The sequence below is a fragment of the Rhodotorula paludigena genome (genome assembly GCF_050403205.1).
Source record: "Rhodotorula paludigena JCM10292 DNA, Rt_paludigena_JCM10292v1_ctg10, whole genome shotgun sequence".
Classification (NCBI taxonomy): domain Eukaryota; kingdom Fungi; phylum Basidiomycota; class Microbotryomycetes; order Sporidiobolales; family Sporidiobolaceae; genus Rhodotorula; species Rhodotorula paludigena.
Genome location: NW_027481448.1, coordinates 402,088 through 423,747, shown reverse-complemented (window position 1 = coordinate 423,747; position 21,660 = coordinate 402,088). Strand labels below are relative to the sequence as shown.

General features: G+C 63.2%; 9 protein-coding genes across 9 annotated transcripts; 4 read left to right on the top strand and 5 right to left on the bottom strand.

Annotated features, from left to right (window-relative positions):
• Window positions 1-543: 543 nt before the first annotated feature.
• Window positions 544-1,085, bottom strand: JCM10292_006920 (histone H2A; the record flags this gene model as incomplete). Its single annotated transcript, XM_076647718.1, has 3 exons — window positions 544-730; window positions 792-858; window positions 926-1,085. 3 exons carry the CDS (start codon window positions 1,083-1,085, stop codon window positions 544-546), a joined length of 414 nt encoding a protein of 137 aa, XP_076506888.1.
• Window positions 1,086-1,418: 333 nt separating this feature from the next.
• On the top strand, window positions 1,419-2,138 carry JCM10292_006919 (histone H2B family protein; the record flags this gene model as incomplete). Its single annotated transcript, XM_076647717.1, has 5 exons — window positions 1,419-1,445; window positions 1,520-1,659; window positions 1,728-1,837; window positions 1,904-2,043; window positions 2,115-2,138. The coding sequence occupies 5 exons, from the start codon at window positions 1,419-1,421 to the stop codon at window positions 2,136-2,138; spliced, it is 441 nt and encodes a 146-aa protein (XP_076506887.1).
• Window positions 2,139-2,837: 699 nt separating this feature from the next.
• Window positions 2,838-4,515, top strand: JCM10292_006918 (uncharacterized protein; the record flags this gene model as incomplete). The annotated part of the gene is made up of 4 exons (XM_076647716.1): window positions 2,838-3,097; window positions 3,160-3,250; window positions 3,306-3,364; window positions 3,423-4,515. The coding sequence occupies 4 exons, from the start codon at window positions 2,838-2,840 to the stop codon at window positions 4,513-4,515; spliced, it is 1,503 nt and encodes a 500-aa protein (XP_076506886.1).
• Window positions 4,516-4,593: 78 nt separating this feature from the next.
• On the bottom strand, window positions 4,594-6,769 carry JCM10292_006917 (M17 family metallopeptidase; the record flags this gene model as incomplete). The annotated part of the gene is made up of 11 exons (XM_076647715.1): window positions 4,594-4,849; window positions 4,913-4,959; window positions 5,016-5,095; window positions 5,157-5,292; window positions 5,379-5,473; window positions 5,533-5,641; window positions 5,704-5,739; window positions 5,810-5,823; window positions 5,884-6,084; window positions 6,147-6,447; window positions 6,512-6,769. 11 exons carry the CDS (start codon window positions 6,767-6,769, stop codon window positions 4,594-4,596), a joined length of 1,533 nt encoding a protein of 510 aa, XP_076506885.1.
• Window positions 6,770-7,178: 409 nt separating this feature from the next.
• On the bottom strand, window positions 7,179-8,958 carry JCM10292_006916 (uncharacterized protein; the record flags this gene model as incomplete). Its single annotated transcript, XM_076647714.1, has 3 exons — window positions 7,179-7,285; window positions 7,350-7,457; window positions 7,548-8,958. 3 exons carry the CDS (start codon window positions 8,956-8,958, stop codon window positions 7,179-7,181), a joined length of 1,626 nt encoding a protein of 541 aa, XP_076506884.1.
• Window positions 8,959-11,027: 2,069 nt separating this feature from the next.
• JCM10292_006915 (uncharacterized protein) lies at window positions 11,028-15,475 on the top strand (the record flags this gene model as incomplete). The annotated part of the gene is made up of 11 exons (XM_076647713.1): window positions 11,028-11,251; window positions 11,458-11,548; window positions 11,603-12,903; window positions 12,963-13,392; window positions 13,455-14,145; window positions 14,201-14,622; window positions 14,679-14,812; window positions 14,873-14,993; window positions 15,052-15,221; window positions 15,286-15,370; window positions 15,434-15,475. The coding sequence occupies 11 exons, from the start codon at window positions 11,028-11,030 to the stop codon at window positions 15,473-15,475; spliced, it is 3,711 nt and encodes a 1,236-aa protein (XP_076506883.1).
• A 335-nt stretch (window positions 15,476-15,810) lies between these two features.
• On the bottom strand, window positions 15,811-17,770 carry JCM10292_006914 (mitogen-activated protein kinase; the record flags this gene model as incomplete). Its single annotated transcript, XM_076647712.1, has 9 exons — window positions 15,811-16,196; window positions 16,257-16,319; window positions 16,373-16,404; window positions 16,469-16,684; window positions 16,749-16,769; window positions 16,831-16,904; window positions 16,965-17,089; window positions 17,146-17,254; window positions 17,327-17,770. The coding sequence occupies 9 exons, from the start codon at window positions 17,768-17,770 to the stop codon at window positions 15,811-15,813; spliced, it is 1,470 nt and encodes a 489-aa protein (XP_076506882.1).
• A 400-nt stretch (window positions 17,771-18,170) lies between these two features.
• JCM10292_006913 (dihydrodipicolinate synthase family protein) lies at window positions 18,171-19,676 on the bottom strand (the record flags this gene model as incomplete). The annotated part of the gene is made up of 10 exons (XM_076647711.1): window positions 18,171-18,443; window positions 18,515-18,635; window positions 18,697-18,754; window positions 18,811-18,861; window positions 18,917-18,932; window positions 18,997-19,073; window positions 19,130-19,318; window positions 19,384-19,416; window positions 19,482-19,604; window positions 19,667-19,676. The coding sequence occupies 10 exons, from the start codon at window positions 19,674-19,676 to the stop codon at window positions 18,171-18,173; spliced, it is 951 nt and encodes a 316-aa protein (XP_076506881.1).
• A 303-nt stretch (window positions 19,677-19,979) lies between these two features.
• On the top strand, window positions 19,980-21,549 carry BCD1 (Bcd1p; the record flags this gene model as incomplete). Its single annotated transcript, XM_076647710.1, has 2 exons — window positions 19,980-20,443; window positions 20,502-21,549. The coding sequence occupies 2 exons, from the start codon at window positions 19,980-19,982 to the stop codon at window positions 21,547-21,549; spliced, it is 1,512 nt and encodes a 503-aa protein (XP_076506880.1).
• Between the last annotated feature and the right edge of the window lie 111 nt (window positions 21,550-21,660).

Here is a 21,660-nt window from a genome sequence, read left to right as displayed (position 1 = left end):
CTCGAGCATGCGAGCGAAAAGCAGCGGGGACAAGCAGTCGACGCACTCCGCGCTTCAGCGCTGCCGCCAGCGCCAGCACTGTCTAGCAGCTGCAGGTGCGTCTGCCCTGGTCCCGGCTCAGGCGCCGGCTCCCACAGGCTACAGGACAGGCTGCAATGGCGACCCCGCCCTGAAGCACTCGACGTCGCGACGGGCGAGGGCGAAGACGGATACGAGTGGAGCAACAGTCGAACGTGCACGTGCGGCTGGACCTGTTGCAAGTCAAGCAGGGCGGAAAAGCATCTGCGAAGCGAAAGACGAGCAACCGAAGCGGCAGCCGACGCGACCAGAGCAAGCGGATTGAAGACCTTGTCGCGCGCGAGTCCCTCTCGATCGCGACACAGAGGTAGATAGGTAAAGGGCACGCTCAGATGCGAGCGGCGTAAGGTTGCAAAATGGCGAGGGGGATAAACAACAATGGGCGAGACTCCCGCGACAGAAAGACGAAACACGACCCGACGACTCCGCACGTGGCACCAAGAGGGGGGGGTGGTGGTAGCGCGCTTAGAACTCCTGGCTGGGCTTGCCGTCCTTGCCGAGCTTGGTCTTCTGCGGGAGGAGCTCCGAGTGGATGTTGGGGAGGACACCACCCTGCGAGATGACGACGTGGCCGAGGAGGCGGTTGAGCTCCTCGTCGTTGCGGATGGCGAGCTGGAGGTGACGGGGGATGATGCGCGACTTCTTGTTGTCACTGTGGGACGTAGCGAGAGGGTCAGAACGAGGTCGGGAGCAAGACGACCAGCGAAACGCACCGGGCAGCGTTGCCAGCAAGCTCGAGGATCTCGGCAGCGAGGTACTCGAGGACGGCAGCGAGGTAGACTGTAGAGAGTCGAGCATGTCAGTGAACAGTCGAGGGACAAACAGGGGCGAAGCCGCGACGACGCACCGGGAGCACCGGCACCGACACGCTGGGCGTAGTTGCCGCGGCGGAGGAGACGGTGGATACGACCGACGGGGAACTGGAGACCGGCCTTGCTCGAGCGCGACTGGGCCTTGGACGAAGCGTCACCACCGGCCTTGCCGCCAGACTTGCCGCCAGAAGACATGTTAAAGTGTAGGGATGGGGGTGGGTGGGGTGAGGGTGAGGAGACTGAGCGCGAGTAGCGTAGTTGGGAGGGAGAGAAGGAGAAGGAGCGCGGATGGCGGTTGGGATGACAGCGGTGTTTGCGCGTGCGAAGCGAGAACGCAGGCGTGGGATGCGCGCGTCCGCACGGCCACGTGGCGATGCGCGCGTACGCAGCGTGCGGCCGCGCGCTCGCCGCTGGCTTGTTTGCTCGCAACTCGGCGCGCGCTGTCCCTTCCCGCCTCGGCTCGCTCCTTGCCTTTCCTCTTCCTCTTCACGCTCGTACTCTACTCTACGAACCACTCACACCAACACAATGGCCCCCAAGTCGACCACCGCCGAGGTTCGTCTCCACTCCGTCCACACGCTAGCCACCGTCACACCTCGCTGACTTGCCCTGTCACTCGCCATCAACAGAAGAAGCCCGCCTCGACCGCCGGCAAGGCCCCTGCCTCGAAGGCCCCCGCTGGCAAGGCCCCCGCCAAGAAGGCCGTCAAGAAGGCGCCGGCCTCGGGCGACGACAAGAAGCGCAAGCGCAAGACCCGCAAGGAGACCTAGTGCGTCCCCGGCTCTGCCCTGCGCTGTGACGAGGCGACGAGACTGACCTGGAGCTCCTCCCCGCCAGCTCGTCGTACATCTACAAGGTCCTCAAGCAGGTCCACCCGGACACGGGTATCTCGAACAAGGCCATGCTCATCCTCAACTCGTTCGTCAACGACATCTTCGAGCGCATCGGTGAGCTCCTCTTGAACTGGTCTTCCTCGCGTGCCCCGAACTGACCCGTCGCTCGCGTACCCACAGCCTCGGAGGCCTCGAAGCTCGCTTCGTACAACAAGAAGTCGACCATCTCGTCGCGCGAGATCCAGACCTCGGTCCGCCTCATCCTCCCCGGCGAGCTTTCGAAGCACGCCATCTCGGAGGGCACCAAGGCTGTCACCAAGGTCCGTCTCCTTTGCGCTCGTCACGCCCGTCGCCATCACCCAACTGACCTGGTCGCGTCTCCGCTCTACAGTTCTCGTCGCAGGGCAAGCCCTAAATGCGCGAGCGCATACCCTCACCCCCCACCTGAGCCGTCGTGGCGCGCGGGTTCGTCTTTCGTCTTTCTGTTGCGGTCGCTGGTCCCCCTTGTTGTTATTCCCCTCCAACCGCCCTTTTCGCCCACCGCTTGCAATAGCGTGATTTCGATCGAATCGTTGTGCTCGCGTCGAGAGTGCGAGAGCAGACTGTAAATCGTGGGGTCGGACCAAGGGCAAACTGCCACTGAAACGTGGTCGGAAGCGTCCCGCTCGCTTGCTCCGTTCGCATGCGGGCGGCCCGCCCTGGTTGCCTGAACTTCGAAGTGTTTGCGTCGTCGCCATCGGTCAGAGCAGAGAACAGAGAGCGTGAACCCAGAGATGCAGCCTGCCAGTGAACGACAAGGATATAAATGTGACCACCCCGCTGCACCTCAAGCAAGTCCTCGATGGTCTAGTGGTTATGATTCGGCTCTCTCACAGCCGCGAGCGGGGTTCGATTCCCCGTCGGGGAAAGTTTTTTCTTTTGCTTCATCGCCTCCCTCCTTTGTTGCAGGCTTCCTTCGCTCCCTTTTGCCGCCCGCCCAGGCGCACGCACGGCGTGACGACCTCGCGACGCCGTGACAGCACCTCGGCACCACGTGAGAGTGGCCCTCCGACCCTCGTCACTGAGCCGCCCCACTTCTCCCCGTCACTCTCCTGCCAACTCCGCCTCGTCAGCGATGGACTTCTCCCGCTTTCGGTCACCAGCGCTCGACCTCGCAGACTTTCTTCGCTCGCTCGCTGTCCCGCGCGCCCAGTATGGCGCTAGCTCGTACGGCTCATCGCGGTCTCGGCAGGAGGACGAGTGGGAGATCCTGAGGGCGCGACAAGGCGGAACGAAGCGGCTCGACTTCTTCGACCACAACGCAGCGGGACCAGAAGGGGCAGTGATCGTCCTGCGGGCACTAGAGAAGTCGCCGGGCGTGACAGAACTCGCACTGTTCGTCGTCCTGAGCTGTCTCCGCGATCTTCGTGTAAACGAGTTGACCCACCGCTCCGCAGGTCACACAATCCTCTTGGCGATGATGGAATGCGCGAGCTGTTATCCGGCATGAAGCGGCTGCGGTCGCGTGATATCGGTGCACACCTGGAGGTACGCCTCTTCTGCCGCACTCGCGCTTGACAGCCGCCTAATCTTGCGCATGCAGCGCCTGAATCTTTCAGACTGTGGTCTAACCGACGTGTCGCTGCATCTCGTCACCCTGCAGTGAGCGAAAGCCGTCGCCTCCTCGCGGCCTTCTGCTTACATTCGCTTTTCTGGACAGTCTCCTCCAGCCTTCACCACATCCTCCCTCGCTTCAATCCCTTTACCTTAACAACAATGGCCTTTCCCTCGGATCACAGTCGTCCTTGTCGTCGCTGCCCGACTTTCTCGGCAACACGCTCTCCTCTTCGTCCTGCTCGCTTCGCTGTCTCGACCTCACCAGCAACCGTAACATCGGCACACACGGCCTCGTATCGCTGCTCGAGCACCTTGACCTCGCCGCTGGGCCGTCGCATCTCTCGGAGCTCCGCCTGTCAATGGTTGGCCTCACACCCGATTGCGCCGAACCGCTCGCCGCCTGGCTCGAGGACCCCAACCGCGGCGGCCGACTCCTTATCCTAACCGTCAACGCCAATGCGCTCGGCCAGGCGGGTGTGCGCAGGCTGGCCCGCGCCGCGATCAGCGGTCGTGCGTCGAGTTTGCTGCACCTCGAGTGCCTCGCAAACGACGAGGGCGACGATGAGCAGTGGGCGAGCGTGAATACCGAGTTGGAGCAGGCCGCAGGCGAAGAGACGCTCGAGGATTGGCGCGACCGGCTGCGCGACGCGCTGCGGCGGAACCAGCAGGTCTACCGGGAGACGAGGCTGGCAGCCCTGCGCCTCGTCGCGCCGGCACGCATCCTCTTCGGCGGGAACGCGTGCGAGCCGGAGGCTGCACCGAGCAGCGACGCCGTAGAGGCGCAACATGCCTTTTCCTTTCTCCGCCTCCCTATCGAGCTGCAGGTGCATGTCCTGCGCTGCCTCATGCTCCTCACACCTTCTACCGCCGCCCATCTCTACCCTTCGCTCGCCTCCAGCACGGCCGCGACCACCGTTCCCGTTTCAACCTCTTCAGCAACACGGACCCTCTCCGCCCCTCTTACCGAGCCGCAGTTCCTGCGCATCCTCGCGCACAGCGCCTCCCGCGCGACACTGGCAACCGAGCAGCGCATCGCTGCGGCACACGCTGCCGGCGAGGCGCCATCGCTCATCGCGCAGAGCGGAGGAAACAGCTGGCGCGGCGAGCGCGACGAGGGCGACATGGGGAACGGGTGGGAGGAGTGGTATCTGCGCGCAGTCGGCTGCGACCGCTTCGAGCGCGCGGCGCCGCTGTAACCCAGACGACCTACTCTCTCCAGTATTCCACTTGCTGTGTACTGCCTTCACATCAATGGAGAGCGAGAGGTACGAAATCTACGCCTTGACCGCGCGACGCGCGAACTCGACGAGCGTGCGAACCGGGCGGCCCGTCATGCCCGCAAGGTTGTACCCGCCGTCGCCCGACGCAAGGTCCATCGTGCCGGCGATGTCCATGTGCGCCCAGCGGGTGAGGCCCTCCTGTTTCTCGGCGTCGGAGCCGTCGACGATGAGGCCGTCGACGAAGCGCTTGAGGAAGATGGCGGCGGTGCAGGACCCGCCGAGACGGCCACCGGTGTTGCAGAGGTCCATGCTGTGGATGGACACGACGCACAGTGAGCGGCAGCACAAGGAAAGATGGCATGAGCGTGCTCACCCGGTGTGGGCGATCTGCTTGGTGTAGCCCTCGTCGAGGGGCATGCGCTGTGGACGCAGGGTCAGTCGGTGCTCATGATTTTGATCAAAGCAGAAGAACTCACCCAGACACGGTCGCGCTCAGCGGCACCAGCCGTGTCGAGCTCGCTCCAGAGCGAGTCGCTGTTCGTGAAGACACCGGTGACTGCGGGGCGATACCGTCAGAGAGCTGCGGAGATTGCGCCAAACATGGGTCTCGCACATACACTGGTTGCCGAGCGCGATCATCATGGCGCCAGTTAGCGTCGCGACGTCGACGACCGTGTGCGGCTTGAATTGCGAGGTCGCGTAGTACAGCGCATCGGCGAGCGCAAGACGACCCTCAGCGTCGGTGTTGTCGACCTGTGCAGATCAAAGGGGTCAATAGCCGAAGACTTCGGCGCAGTCAAGCAGGTCGACTGCGAACGAAGGGACAGGGAGAAACGCACCTCGATCGTGACGCCGTTCGACGCGACAACCACGTCACCAGGCTTGGTCGCCTTGCCAGACGGCATATTCTCCGTGAGCGGGATGCAGAGGACGACTGCGGAATGGGCCGTGAATTTCCGCCTCTTCTCAGGCCGGGAAGGCAGATGTTCTCACGGTTGATGGGGATCTTGAGCTTTGCGATAGCCCACGTAGCAGCAAGAGTCGTCGCGGCACCGCCCATGTCGGCGCGCATCTCCTTCATCGCCGCGCCGGGCTTGAGCGACTGTTCGAGCAGTGCAAGGGTCAGCGAACCACACTCTTCAGACAAATACGTGCAAGGCGCACAATTCCTCCCGAGTCGAACGTGATACCCTTGCCGACCTGCGAAGAGGGGAAAGACTAGCGTCAGCTCCGGTTTGAGGAAACAGGGCAGACCAGCTTCGACACGCACGAAAGCGACAGGAGCTGCACGACAGAATGGTCAGTTTTCGCGGACCAGTGACTGAAATGGACAGATGGACGAACCCTCGTCCTTGTTCGCAGCGCCCTTGTAGTGCAGTTCCAGGAAGCGCAGCGGCTCGTCGGAACCGCGCGAGACCGAGATGAACGAGCCCATCTTCTTCCCCTCGGCCCACGCGAGGTCGTGCGCCTGCATCGTGACGTTCTCGACGCCCTCGAAGTGCTTCTGCGCCGTCTCGCAGAAGATGGTCGGGGTCATGCGGTTCGCTGCGAGTGCGAGAGGTCAGCTTTACGTGAACAAGTCTGACGAAAGGTCGTCCTCCACGCACCAGGAAGCTCCATGAGGACGCGAGCAATGTTCTGCGCCTGGCCGTAGATCTCGCCCGTGTGCCAGTCGAGCTGGATGCGGCCGTCCTTGGCCTTCTCACTCTCGAGCGTCGGCTGGTTGGCGTCCCCGAGAAGGCCGATCTCGACAGGCTCGAGCTTGGCCTTGGCCTCCGACGTCGTCTTGAGGTTCCAGACGTGGCTGGCGAGGGTCGCGCCGACGGCAGCCGAGTGGGGCGAGTGGAGCGGGTCGACGAGGAAGTGCTTCGAGCCGGCAGCCTTGAGCGCGTGCGTCGCGACAGCAGCCTGCGCGCACCATGCAGGGTCAGTGCACGACCATAGTACCTCGAAACCAGCTCGAGCGACTTGCCGTCCGCCTCGTCTGCTCCTTGAGTGCGTTCTCCTCCGCCTCTCCGCCCTTGCGCTCCTTTGCCTTGCCCGTTCCGACCGCGACGACCGTCCTGCCGTCGACGTTGTAGAACGTGCGCGTCTCGCCGGCCGTCTCCTTGGCGCGGCTGCCCTTCCACAGGTCGGGGAGGGCGCTCGCGGCAGCCGACGTCGACGACGAGGGCGCGGCGAGCTGGCCATCGGCGGCGACGGCGACGGAGTAGTCGGGCGAGGAGCTCATAGTGCGAACAGCGATGCGCTTGCTCAGGTGCTGCGAGGCGAGCGAGGGAAAGCGGCGAAGCATCCGCGAACGCGTCGGCGAGAGAACCGCGCGGTTCCGGCGAGCGAGCGGCCCGCATCGAAGTCGCTTTTACCGCGCGGCCCAAATTGGCGATGGGGCGACCGCGTGCTCCTTGAGCGTGCGCGTGATGCAAAAAAGATTCGCAGAGATGATGCGTACACACACCGGTGATAGGTAAGGAGAGAGGGGAGCTCAGGAGAGAGAGGGGGACACAAAACGACGAACTCCGGAAGAAAAGAGACCCCTTGTCTAGACCTCAGAATGCCTTCCTGCGCTTCCACAGCCCGCGTGAACCATCCAGCGCATCGATCAAGCGAGAGTAGGTAGCGCGCCCTATCGTGCGCCCGCCTCACGCTTGAGCCGTCTTCGCCGGGGCCGGCGCGCCGAGACCCGACGTCGCAGCGTTGGCGGCCGCCGCACGCGCAGTCTTCTCCTGCAGCTCGACACGAGCGTACCCTGTAGAGCGAGGCAGCGTGAGCGACTAGGTAGAGATATGATCATGCGTGATGAGAGAACGCACAGGCACCGCCCGCCAGGGTGAGCGTGATGCCGAGCAGGTTGGTCGGATTGAGCGAGACGTTGAAGATGAGGACGGCGAGAACGATCGTCAGGACCTGCTTGACGTTGGCTGGTGAAGGAAGAACAAGATGGGAGTCAGTCGAGAATCGAGCGAGGGAAGAGTCCAATACGACGGCGACAAGAGGGGAGATTTGCGCACCTGCTACCGTCATGGTGAGGGCGCTCGTCTTCTTGTTGGCGGTGAAGCTGACGACGTTCAGGCCGAACGCGATGGCGCCGTTCATGGCGAGCGCGATGGCCTTGTGCGACGTCATCTCGACGGCGCCGTACTCGCGCACGCGGTCGAGCTCGCCGCTCCACCAGCCGAAGAATACACACTGCATGAAGGCGAGCGGGCTCATGCGCACGAGGAGGTCGAGCGGGTGCAGCTTGAGGCGCCCGACCTGGACGCGGTTCGTCGTGATCGTCTTGAGCGCCGCGAGGAACGTGCCGATGAGCGTCAAGATGAAGCCCCACGCGGTGAACGAGTAGTCGCCGTAGGTCGCGAAAACGACGCCGGCGACGACGGGCACGAGCGAGAGGTACGTCTGTCGCGAGTGCCGCTTGTGATACAGGACGGTCGTCATGACGATGGTGAACAGCGGCGTCATGGCGCGCACGACCTGGTGGAACGGGACCGAAACGAGATGCAGACTGAGGTTGCTGACGGCGATGTTGATGGTGTACAGGCCCGAGAAGACGAGCATGATGCCGTTCTCCTTGGTGGTCAGGCGGGCCTGCGTGAAGAGGCCGCGAGCGAGCGCAAGCTGCGTCCCGATTGTGCCTCCGAGCATCTGAATCGCCGTGAGGGTCCACGGGAAGGGGAAGCCCTGGAGGACGAGCTTGTTGAAGAGGGTGAGGCCGAGGTTGAATCCGAAGTAGAGGACAAGCCACGCCTGCGGCGTGTCCAGCCTTTGCGCGATCGACGGCGAGCCCGTGAGCTGGCGAGAGGAGAGGAGCGAGTGCGTGCCGACCGACATGCCCGGCGTGTGCCCAGCCCGGCCCTTGGTCGCATAGCTGGGCGAAGGCGAACGACCGAAGCCGCGGGACGACGAGCTCGAGTACGAAGCTCCGGCACCGTCCGAGCCCGCTGACACGGGTATGGCCGAATGCAGATTCTGCGGTGGCTGAGAGGGCATAGGAGGCGACTGATGCAGCGCGAGCGCATTAGGGGCGTCGGCGTAGGAAGGGTGGATTTGGGAGGGGCTCGACGGCGTCAGGGCGGGAGACGACACAGTGAGCGAGTCGGCGCGAATGCCGTTTGCAGCCCTGCCCTCGAATGGCCAGCTCGCCGACGTCTCGACCCCGGGCGCTTGTGCCGCCTGCTCCTCCATGGGTACGTACAAGCTCGTCGGCCGCGGTGCTCGTGACACGGACGGCGACTCGCTGTGCGCCGCGAAAGATGACGGTGGAAGTGCGCGCGAGCCTGACGGCGGTGACATGCCAATGCCGGGAAGGCGCGCGGCTTGCGAAGACGGGGAGGAGGGGAGGGGTGCGAAGGGGTCGAAGGTGCGGATGGTCGGCACTTCGGGCGACGCACTTGCGCCGCGTGGCTCAGTGGAGGCGGGCATGCCGATAAGTGGCGTGTATGGCCCTGTGTGAGGGTAGCGTCGGGAAGTGGAGGAAGCGGACTACGTCGTGTCGGGGCGATGCGCTGCGACGTTGTGTGGCCGTGCAGGTGCGTGACAGGTGTCTAAGTCGGCGATTTGAGAGCCGCGTGCTGCTCTGTACGGGCGGGACGAGCGTGGTGCGGATCGTGCGCTTTCGTGTCGGGGCGAGACCTGCGATTGCGAGCGTCAAGCCTCGTTTGGGCGGAGTCGCGGCCCTGTGCGCTATACGCACGTTCTCTTTGCTACGGCACGCGTCTCGGCCGACCGGCGGGCGCGGCGACGCGGTCGAGACGGGTTGATCGGAGGGCAGGCGAGGTGGAGGGATCGTGCTCTCTGCGCGCGAGCCAGTCGGCGGGAGCAGGCGTGCACGCGTGACTGTGCTGTTCGGCGCGTCTGGGCTGTGCGCGCAAGCAGCTCGCGGCGTGACCGGGTTTCCGAATCGAGACGGGCGAGCGCACGAGCGAAGGCCGCACGCGCTTCCCTCGTGAGGGGGAACTCGGCACATCTGCTTGCGCTCTTGCGCGTTCCCGACACTTTAGAGATACTCGGTAACGGGGCAGCGCGCGCCCTTGCCCAAGCGCTGGCCTTGCTAGCCGTCAACAAAAAAAAAAAGGGGGACAGCCTCGTCCGATGCCGCCGGAAGGGGGGGCGCAAAAAGAGAAGTCCCGACAGCGATTTGAACGCTGGACCTGATGATATCGCAGTGGAAACTGGAGTCACCCGCTCTGCCCCTGAGCTATCAGGACTTGGATGTAAGCAGGGCGACAACGTAATTAGAAGAACAGCTGTGGTATGAGCGAGCCCGACTTTGAGCACCTCCCCTTCCTCCCCAAGGCTTTGTCTCCCGTGTGTTTACACAGAATAGCATCACGTTTGTCAGCTACGCAAGCCATGCCACAAGAAGACCGCTAGGACGAGGGGAAACGGCGCGAGACCGTAAAGTGGCGTGCCAGAGAGCCAGTATTGCGTGCTCTGTTGCACCCTGGAACAGACTGCAGACGATGACTGGCAGCTACTGACGGTCGTGGTCATGCTTGCGGGTCCTGCGGAAGCAAGAGATCTCGTCGTTTCGTCGAGACTGATGGCCTTCCCAAGTGGCTACCTTCCTCCCTTTTCCTGCCTTCTGGCTGCTCGCTTGCATGTCACAAACCAATAGCAGTGCCGCGCGGATGCACAGGCAATGTGAAGGCATTTGCAGCTCTATCGGCCATTCACCGTGAGGACGTCTACATTGTATCCGTCTCCTTTCCTCCGACACTGTGCTGGATCAGTCTGGACTCATGGTACCGTCGGCAAGGTGTTGCATCCTACAGTGCTGTATTCGACTTAAAATAAGCTACCAACGTTGTCCAGTTGCTCAGCGGGATTATCAAGGCTTGCGGCTTGAGCGCCTTCTTCCTTCATTGCATCCTTCTAGCAGTCCTGCTCCTTGTGCTTTAAAATCGATAGCGCGTCTCTCCTTATTCGCTCCAAAATCCCTGTCTAGCGACACTGGATCTGCACTGCAGAAGACTGTTCGCCTTCTTCCATCTCCTTCGTGATGCGTAGCAGTATACAAGCGCGTGCAGACTGCGAGCTTACATCCAAGTCCTGATAGCTCAGGGGCAGAGCGGGTGACTCCAGTTTCTACTGCGACATCATCAGGTCCAGCGTTCAAATCGCTGTCGGGACTTGTCTTTTTGGACTCCGTTACCGCGGGCAAGCAAGCGGCCACAATATGCTTTTTGCGAAAGTTCTCGTCAGTTGCACCCCATATAGGTACTTTTTGGACGGCTGCCGTCCAGGCAAGGATGCGTCTGGGATGCCTCGTCCTGACTTGCTGTGAACCTCTTTCACATCTGATAGACCGCTGAACGTGGCCTAGTTTGTCTTCATACTACGGTACACAGGGAAAACAGTAGTCTTGAACTCGGACACGGTTCAATCCGGTTGAGCGAATTCACCGCCCCGCTCGTCATCCGCCGCCGACCTCCGGCCACCCACCACCTCGTCTCGCAGCGAGGCGCGCAGGAGCTCGAGCACGCAGAGGCATGCCGGTGCCCGCCTCGCAGCCGCTGCCGTCGCTCGACGAGCTGCGGCAGCGCAGTCAGGACGAACTCGCGAGTCTGCGGGCCGACGAGTACGGGATCCGCAACTGGACCCGGGCGGCGCAGAGCCACTTCAGCAGCGCAGAGAAGGCGTGGGCGGTCGGGCGGAGCACCAACGATGCGCACAAGATGGCCGAGGCCTTCCTCGAGTTCCGACGAGCAGCAGGGTGAGCAGCGTTCTCCGAGTCAGCAACGCCAAAGGCAGGCCATCCAGGCTCCAGAACAGCTACTATGCGCTCCCTCGTACCTCTCGTGCGAGCCTCGAGCCGGCTGCTTGCGTTTTTCACGCGACACAGCCGCCCAGTCCACCTCGTCGGCCGAGTGGGGGTTGCCAGCGGGCGAGCGCTGACCAGCCTGGTGGGACGCCGCGCAGATTCCTACACCTTGCGCGCAACCACCCGCACTACAAAGATGCGGCGCAGCGCAAAACAGACGACTACATCCAGGTCTCTCATACCACCTCGGTGCGTCCGGCCCGCCCGTCCCTCCACCAAGCAGTGTTGACGGCTCTCCCGCAGATTGCAATCGGTGCAAAGAGCACTATGGAGCAGATCGTGCGCTGGCTGGAGGATTACCAGTCGCGACGAGGTCGACCAGACGTGCACGATGCGCCCACGACTAGCTCACGCTCAAATGGGACCGCCCCGTCCCAACACAGCGGGTACGAAATTCCATCGCTGCCGGCGTGGGACGCAGGAATTTGCGACGCTGACATCGTTGCTCTTCCAAGACTTCCTGCAGCCTCTCCTCTTTCCCGTCCCGCCCCGCAGAAGACTCCTTCTTTCCCTACCACGTCTATCGAAGACCGCCTCGCTGCATTGCGTGGGTCGGGCCTTGCCGGCGCAACGACTTCGAAACCGACCCGCTCTCCACCGGGCTCGCCGAAGCGCCCGTCCACTCCCTCTCGCTCGCCTCGACAAACCGCCATCCCGCTATCGCCAACGTCACGGCCTCCTGCAGAGACTTTCCCTGATACCGCAGATGACGCAGCAGGTCGTTCGGGCAGCGCGCCGCCTGTTCTGCCCTACTCGAAGGTGCAGGAGGCGGCGACCGTCTGGGAGGAGTCGGCCCTGCAGTTCCGTCAAGAAGGAGGAACACCGATCGCGCGCACGCAGAAAGGAGTGGTGGATCGCGGACCCGCCGGAGGCGTAGGGACCGCGCCTGACTCGCGCGCTCCGCACAGCGAGAGCACCGAGCCTCCCTCGCCCACCAAGTTCGACGCGGCCTTCCCGAGCCTGGACGACTTTGAGCGCTCTGTCACATCGGCTGCTCCCACCGCTGCGGCCCCGGCCTCTTCTTCGTACTCCTTCCCCTCTGTCCCGGCCTTCGACCCTTCTGCCGGCCCGTCTCGCCCGCCACGGCCGCCACCCCCGCATCCGCCAAAACCCCGGCATCTGGACGAGCGCACCTTTCAGCGCGAGCAGCAGGAGCGCGCAGACGCCATGGCGAAACTCGCGGCCGGTCTCGGTGACACGAGCATCAGCACCGCTCCCTCGGCGAGTGTTCAACCGAGCTTGCCGAACGCGCTCGTGCCGGGAGGCGGTCGAGCACCTTCGAGCGTGCAATCAACGTCTATGACGCACGCGTCGTCGCCGCCAGCGCCGCTGCCGCCGCCTGCGACGCCATCAAAGGGCTTCAAGATCCCCTTCTCGTCGGAGGTCCGGCCAGCGGAGCTGTGGCAGTACTTGCAGACCAGCAAAGCCGAGACTGGCGAGGGTCCGCGAGTGCTGCTGCTCGACCTGCGAAGCCGTGAGGAGCACGAGCGAGGACGGATCCGCGGGGAGACGGTCTGCATCGAACCGATTGTTCTGCGCCCAGGGTACGTCGAGACTCGTTCTCACTTGCCGATACGCAGAACTGATTCGATTGGACGCACAGCATTAAGAGTAGCGAGATTGAGAACGCTCTCAGCCTTTCGCCGCCTCACGAAGCCGCACTCTTCGCGGCGCGAAATTACTACGACGTTGTCGTCGTGTACGACCGCTCTTCCTCCGCCCTGCCATCCGGAGTCCCGACGTCGACCACCTCCGAGGCACAGCGAGTGCTCTGGACCCTACTCAATGCCATCTACGAGCGCGAGTTCTCTAAGCCGCTGCAACGGCAGCCGCTTTTGCTCGTCGGCGGGTGGGAGGCTTGGGAGAAGAAGGTCGGCGCACAGGGCAGTGTCGGTACGGGCGTGCAGGCGCTGCGGAGGGAGGCACAGGACGATGCGGAGCGCGCCGAGGCGAAGAAGGCGCATCGCAAGGCAGCATTGCTCCCCTCGAACGGTAACATGTACCAGGCGCCGATGCCGAATGGCGCCGGAATGGTGCGTCGCGCCCTTTCCTCTACAGTGGGTCCACGGGGCTAAGAAGTGCTGCTTGTGCGCAGGATCGCTATGGGTCTACCGGAACGTCGTCTTCGTCCGGCTACGCGCCTTCCTCCGCTGCGTCTGCCAACGGAGTTTCTGCTGTCGTGTCGCCCCGTCTTGCCATGCCGCCTGTCGCGGCGCAGCGAGCGGGACCGGCACCTCCTTACGACCCCTTCGCCACTTCGCCTCACGCTCGCCCGTCCTACATCCAGCCTCAACTCGACAGCTACAGCCTTCCCACTTCGCCATCGTCATCGCCAGCTGCACCGAGACCACGCACCGATGCGAACGGGCTGTACAGCTCGACACAGTCGTTCGCGCCCGTCGCCAACGGTGACTACGGGCGGCAGTCGTACGATTACGCTCGTCCGTCGATCGACTACCCTCAGCTGCAGTCTCGGGGCCCGCCGCCGGTGATCCATCCTTCTCGCCCTGCACCTCCTCCTCCCTCGTCCTACGCCCCCGTTCCCGCCGTCCCGCTCGCACGGCCGCCCCCCGCGAAGCCCGCACCGTTACGTTCGAATTCGTCCTTCTCGAGCATGCAGCCGGCGCAGTACTCGGCTGCCGATTCGCGGTTCCCGACGAGCCTGATGAGCTTCGACGAGGGGGTGATCGGCATCAGCGGCCTGAAGAACCTCGGAAACACGTGCTACATGAACTCGACGATCCAATGTCTGAGCGCCGCCGTGCCCTTTGCGCGTTACTTCACCGGTGCGTAGCCGCTTCCGGCGATGCACTTGGAAGCCGCTAACGTGAACTCGCGCAGGCGGCGGGTACCGGAAAGACATCAACACGATCAACCCGCTCGGAACGAAGGGCGCCCTCGCAAACGCTGTCGCCGAGCTCATTCGCGCGCTGTGGGCGCAGCAGTATCACTTCCTCTCGCCGGTCACCTTTCGCGAGAACATCTGCCGCGTCGCGCCTCAGTTCCGCGGCTCGGACCAGCACGACGCGCAAGAGTTCCTCGGCTTCCTCCTCGACGGCTTGCACGAGGACTGCAACTATGTCGTGCACAAGCCGGCGCCGATCGAGATGACGCCCGAGCGCGAACATGATCTCGAGACGCTCCCTCCGCAGGTCATGAGCGAGCGCGAGTGGCAGATCTACAAGATGCGCAACGACAGCTTCATCGTCCAGTGCTTCCAGGGACAGTTCCGCAATCAGCTGCGGTGCCTGACGTGCCAGAAGGTCCGTCGTTCGGTAGCCCCGTCCGGGAATTGTGCAGCTGATCCCGTTGGTCGCAGACGTCTACGACGTACAACACGTTCATGCCGCTGTCCGTTCCGATCCCAGGCGGTCGCGGCATCAGCAAAGTTTCACTCATGGCGTGTCTCGAGACGTTCGTGCGCGACGAGATTCTCGACAAGGACGACGCATGGTGTGCCATCTCTCTCTCTTGACGACTACTGCTCAACTCATTTGAGTGTTTTCGCCTCAGGCACTGCCCACGCTGCAAGAAGAACCGCAAGGCGGTCAAGAAGCTGTCGTTGTCGAAGCTGCCGCCGATCCTCGTGATCCATCTAAAGCGTTTCTCTTTCCACGGGCCTTTCAGCGACAAGGTACGTCTCGTCGATACAGGGGACCGGTCGTGTAACCTGACTCCTTGCCACGCGATAGATCGAGACGCAAGTGCAGTACCCGCTGGCTGGGCTCGACCTCACCGCCTTCCTCCCTCCGCCTCTCACGGACAAGCACGGACAACCGATGAGCCCGGGGCCGCCCAAGGGCTACGTCTACGATCTCTTTGGCGTCACGAATCACTACGGCAACCTCAGCAGCGGTCACTAGTGGGTTTTCGCAATCCGCTCTGCTGCTCATCGCGACTCGAGACTTACAAACTTCCATATGCAGCACCGCCTACGTTCGCAGTGGTCGCGATTGGTACAACATTGGCGACTCCAAGGTGACGCCCTGTGATCCTGCCCATGTGCAATCCGTACGTACCGGTTCTTTCCCTCGCAGAACGATCCAGCTCACCTAGCCTTGTTCCGCTTTCCAGGCCAAATCCGCATACATCTTGTACTATACACTCCGCACCTGAATCAGTCGACCCATTCGTGTTGTACCTATTTGCCGTCGTTGCAGTTCTTCCCTTTTCTTCGCGTAGTAGACTTTCGTCTTCGTCTGTTCACTCGGTCCTTCTTCATTCGCTCCTCTGCAGGGCTTCTCTGCAACTCGCATCGTCGTGCTCGCGTCAAAGAAACGCAGGACCGCTGCGTGGAGTGCGCGACAAGGTGGCGAGCTCTCTCTCGCTCTCTCGCAGACAACGATCTTGTTGACCAGGAAGCGCTTCCCGAATAGACCGAACACAACCTCAAACACCTGTACAACAGCGCATACTAGCCCAACGCCCTAGACGAGGCCTGCGCTGTCCGCTTAGACCAGCGGCTCAAACGCCATAACCTCGTCATACATGCGACGCTTGAGATCCTCGCGCCCGAGCTTCTGAAGGTCAAAGTCGAAGAAGTCCGGCTCGAGAGGCGGCGCACACGGCTCGTCCTCCGGGTCGTGGTATTGGCTGAGGTAGGGATGCTCGAGAGCCTGCTCGACGGTGAGTCGCTTGATCGGGTCGAACGTCAGGGTCCTCGCCAAGAAGTCGACGGCGAGTGGGGAGGCATTTGGGAAGAGCTCGGCGAACGAGCGGCGCTTCTGGAAGGGCAGGGCGCGCAGGTAGTCGCGCGAACGGCGCGAGTTGATGCGGTAGAACTCGTCGATGGTCGGAGTGCCGGTGACGCTCAAGATGAGCGTGAGCTGGTGGTGGTCTGTAACACGGCGCATAGCTTGAGCGAGGCGGCTGAGGGGCAGGAGGGCCAGCAACGTACAGTCACGGCCCGGAAAGAGAGGTCGTCCGCTAAGCATTTCGGCGCAGATGCAGCCAACCGACCCTGCACAGAAGGTGAGTGTTCCGCGCGTCCGACGTGATGGAGACGGGACGGACAAATGTCGACGGCCTTCGTGTACATTCGGAAGCTGCCCTCGCGTGATCGGGAAGGTCAGCGCGAAGTCGGGCTGAAGAGGTCGAAGTGAGACCTACGTAAGCATGATCTCGGGTGCACGGTACCATCGCGTGGCCACGTATTCGGTCATGAAGCCCGTCTCGCCGCCATTGGGCTCTGCCGTCATGACGCTGCGGGCAAGGCCAAAGTCGCACACCTTAAGATCGCAGTTGGCGTTGAGCAGCAGGTTTGAGGGCTTGAGATCGCGATGGATGATGTTCGCCGAGTGCAGCGCTTTCAGTGCGCGGAGGGTTCTGCGAGTTCAGGTCAGTCAGCCGGGAGAAGGCCTTTCGGGCGAAACGAAGGAAACCGGCGGACTGGTAGATGAAGTACTGTACGCTGTGCAAGGACGTGGTTCAGCCGCGTGGTCTCCACGATTGAAAGCGATGCAGCGACGGACTGGTCGTCTGAAAGGGTCTGTGTCCTGATCACCCGGTACAAGTCCGTCTCCATCAGCTCCTGAATTAGGTAGACCTGCGGCGCACATTGCGTAAATGTGGCGTTCGGATGCCGTCAAGGGGGGCAAGTGCTCGCCTCCTTGAAGCTGTCGTACGAGGATGGCTTGATGAGGTCGATGACGGTGATGAGATTCTCCGAAACCTGGTGCTCGGCGAAGAAGCGCAGGAGCTTGAGCTCGCGCAACGTGCGCAGCGCGAACACTGCGGGTTACTCAGTTAGCTTGAGGCGCCGACGTAGACGTAAAGGCTTGACGCACTCGAGTGGTCGAAAGGAGCGATCTTCTTGATCGCGACGCGCTGGCCGGACGGGACGTGGACCGCAGAGCAGACCACACCATACGCGCCTTCGCCGATGACGTCCTGGACCTACGCGAGCGGAACTCGGTTCAAGTAAGAATTGCGAGCGCCCCGAATGTTACTCGACAGCCTCGCACGCACCTTGTACTTGCTGCCGACAGCAAAGCGGATCCGCCTAGGTTCCTTCTTCTCCTTGTCCTTCGCCGCGACAGTCTGCTCGCCCGTCTCTGCTGGAGGTGGTGCCAACGCCGCCTCGGCAATCGCCGAATGCGCTGCCGCTCGAGCCGCTGCTTCCGCCTCTTCTCCCAGGTCCGTCTGGCCCGGCTGGAGCGCATCCTGGCGAGTCGACGGCAGCGCGGCGCCGACGTCCTCCATCGCGATCGCGGCGACGGCGTCGCTCAACAATGTGCCGCCCGCGGCCATGTGCGCGGGAGCTGAGGGAGAGGACGGGTCGTGAATAGGCGCGCCGGCAGGGTACGCGGGCGCGAGTGCTGCTGGCTGGGAGGTCGAGGCGGCCGACGGGTGGACAGAGGTCGGAGCGTGCACGGACGGTGCGACGAATGTGTGCGAGGCAGTGGCAGCCATCGGTGCAGTGCAAGCCAGCCAGCGACGGGGATGCGAGAAGACGAAGAGAGGGCAAAGCGAGCAGCAGCACGCGTGCGTCTCTCTGGCGAGACAGAGCGAACAAGGGATATCGACGAGCACAAACGGGGGACTGAGCGAAGAGGAGAGACGGTCGCCGCTCAAGAGGAGCGTGCGCCGTTTCGAAGCGGCCCAAACGCGTCGGGTGCGGGGACCTCCCTTTCTTCCCCTCCCCCTTCTCTCCGCGGACGCCAGCCCGCCCACACTGCAGTGTCAAGCTTCTGATGACATTTGGTGATGTGAGGCGGCGATGATGGCAGAGCGACACTTGGGGAAAAGGGGTTTCCGGCCAGTCTCGCGCCACTTCACTCGTGTCTTGCGTGCATCTGGTTATAACAGGAGTCTACAGAGTGCGCTCGATCGTGAGGATCTCCTCGAGATCCTTGAGCAGCTGCTCTCCCTTTCCATTTGACGCATCGAACGGGAGCAGCGGCCTCCTCGGCTCGCTTCCGAACCCGTGCAGCTGCCCGAGCACCCACTTGGTCCCGGCCACGCTGCCCTTCTGCAGAGCCCAGTCTGCGTGCGAGACAATGGCTTGCAGCTTGGCGGTCGCACCCGGGTCGCCTGAGCCGGAGAGAGAGGCGATCGAGTCGTGGTACAGCTTGAGGCAGGTCTTCTGCGAAAGTGGCGCGGGCAGTCAGCAATTAGATCCTCGTCGCGGAGCACAGCGAACATACTGCGACTCACCGGAACAACATTGCCGAGACCGGTGATGCAGCCCGCTGCACCGATTGTGAGCGACGGCTGCAAAAAGTCGATGAACCCTCCGTAAACGGCAAAGTCGGGAAGGCCGGTAAGACGCGCAATCCTGTACAGTGGGCCGTCAGCTCAGAGCTGACGGTGATAGACGAGGCAGTAGAGACACGCACTTTCCGACATTGCCGCAGGTCAACTTGGTGCCGGCAATGTTGCTCGAAGCTGCGGCCACTGCAATGCAATCCTGCTGAGTAGTGGGTGAGAGCGTAGAGCAAGGCGATACGCACCCTCGGCGATCAAATCGCTGTCAAGGTCTATTCCCGCAGAGGCGCCGGGGACTGCGAGTGTGGACAAGGTAAGCCGATGCCTCGGGGCCGTCGCGCGCATGCTTACAGTTGTAGACGAGGATCTGCACTCGACAAATGGTGAGTCCGGTGGCTTCCATCACGTAGGCAGAAGGTCGGCCAACGAACCGGAATCGGGCTCGCTTCGGCAACTTCGATGAAGAACTGCTTCAGGGCCTCGCGACTTAGACCTTTGGCGAAGTAGCCTTATGAAGCAACGGTCAGTGGGACCATGTGCCTGACGGCAAGCTGTAATACGCACCAGGGGTGATGACCATGGCAAAATCGGCACCAGCTTCCGCCGCCTCCCTCGTCAGCTCGATCGTCTCGACGGTCGAGCCGGCCCCGGTTCCAGCAATGAGCGGCACATTTGCGCAGGCTGGATCGGCGTCAAGCGCTTGACGGGCAGCGGCGATGACTGCATTGCGCTCCGAGTGTCGCAGGTGGATCGCTGCGCAAATGCTCGTCAGCCTCCACCGGCTGATCTCGCCTGGAGTCTAGGCCTGCATAACGTACCCTCGCCATTGGAGCCCAGAGCGACACAGCCGACTGCAGAGTGACTGGGTCAATGCACCTCGACGCGAACAGGAACGGAAGCGGGACAGCAAGCGCACCTCCCGCACGACCAACGTTCTGAACGTGCTTCTTGAAGGACTCGAGGTCGAGCGACTGGTCAGGGTGAAAGAAGGTGCACAGAGGCGTGTAGACGCCCTTGGGCGGGGTCTTGCCGAACTTGGCTGCAATGAGGCAGAGCGTGAGAGGCCATTGGGACGGCGATTAAGCCGAGTGAGGAGCGCACAGGAGGGCATGGCGCGCGGTACTCGTGCACGGGAGGGTGATGAGCGAAGCAGAGAGCGCAGGACAGGTGGGGCCGACTTCGGCACCGGGACACGGTCCGGGACGAGCGGGAAGCGGACCTCCCCCGACACGCCGCGAGGGATAATGCAGGGAGAGATAGCGTGCAGAGCTGCATTGGATCAGAGCACGCGCCAGAGTGATAGCTCGGGAGGTCACGACTGCATCGGTAAGTCCGTGGCGTCCGGGACAAAGTCCGATCAGCACGAAGCTCGACCCGGCAAGGCGTCGCCCTACATCCCGCTGCAGCCACAAGGATGGCCGACGCGGCTGGAGGAGCTCGATTGGGCACCTGCCAGACCTGCAATACCCAGCCAGCGCGCTACAAATGCCCTGCGTGCTCCTTCCCGTCCTGCTCGCTCGCCTGCTCGTCCGCGCACAAGACGGCGACAAGCTGCTCGGGCGTAGCGCCGCCCGTCTGGTCGCGGCCGATGCAAGCCAACGAGATGACGTGGGGCTCGCTCATGCGCGACCAGTCGTACATCGCCGGCGTGAGCAGGGCCATCGAGGACGTCGGGCGACAGCTCGTCTCGGACAAGGTCATTCCGCAGGGCAGGGGGACCGGCCGCAGCATCGACGATCACGAGGCCGTCAGGCTTGACGAGCGCACAGACAAGGAGGATCGCCTCGTGCGCGAAGCGGCGAAGGATGGCGTCGACCTTGTGCTCCTGCCGAAAGGCATGAGCAAGCGCATCAAGAACGGCACGCGGTGGGATCAGAAGTTCGTCCAGCCCGCGGGACGACTACCACGTCTCACTGCTGACCTGTCGTACGCACAGAAACAATCGGCTCGACTGGACCGTCGAGGTTGCATTTCACCCTCGCCCTTCGACCGATCCTTCCTCGGCTTCAGCACCGCCGGGTCTCATCACGACTGTGCCTCAGCCATCAAGCTCGAGTATACACGCTGTGCTCGCTTCGGCCTTGGCCTCACGTGACAAGAAGGGCAAGGGAAAGGCGCTCGACCCGGAGGACGAGCGGTGGATCCAGGCAGAGAAGGCTTGGGTGGCGAGCCTGGAACCCCCCGAGGCTGTGGTCCCGCTCAATGCGACGGCTGAAGTGCCAGTATCAGCCGATGCCTCATCGCCGGCGCAGGCGGCACAACAAGCCGTCGAAGGCGAGCCGGACGCCGCGTCGGGCGCTGCCAACGATGCTGCAGGCGACGCAGCAGTCAGACAAATGGACGGGTCAGCGACTGCTGTGGCCGCGGCAGCGCCGTCCATTCCCGCAGACCCCTCCGGTCCAGCCGAAGTCGACGAATCGCCCTTCGTCCTCCTCCTCTCGCTTTACGTCCGCCCCGCCTCCATACCCGACATCGATCCGTCCGACCCTTCCGCCACTACGTCGCGCCTGCCCGCACGTCAAGTGCACGTCCTCTCCGCGTCTCCGACGCTCACGCTCCGCGCCGCACTGAGCGGCTCGACCCTCCTCGAGCACCCGACGCTCGAGCTCTGGCCGCGCGTGTCGTTCCTCCGCCAGCAGCTCCTCGGGCGGCTCAAGGTCGTCGACAAGCCTGAGAGGGACGAATGGGACGCGGCGAGGCGCGCGGCGCTCGAGGGCTACGGAGGGCATGGCGCGGAGCGCGGCAGGGGAAGGGGACGCGGACGGGGCAGGGGCGACGGGCGAGGCAGAGGAGGAGGCGGGAGGGGTGGCGGCCGCGGGGAGGCCAGCGGAGGGTTCGGCGGGGCGGGGGAAGAGCGCACGCAGGACAGTGGGTGGGGAAAGCGAGGCGGCGAAGCACGCGACGGAGGGGAGTCTGGTGAAGTCAAGAGGGCGCGGTTCGATGCGCCTTCGAGTGCTGGGCTGCCGAGCAGGCCAGACGCATGATATGCTGCAGTGGCGCAACTCGGGTTGCGCGTCCCTCAACTCTTCGAACTTGCCGAGCGAGCGAGTATTGGCTGCGGAGTGCTCGAAAGAAGAATGCGATGCAGTGCGCTA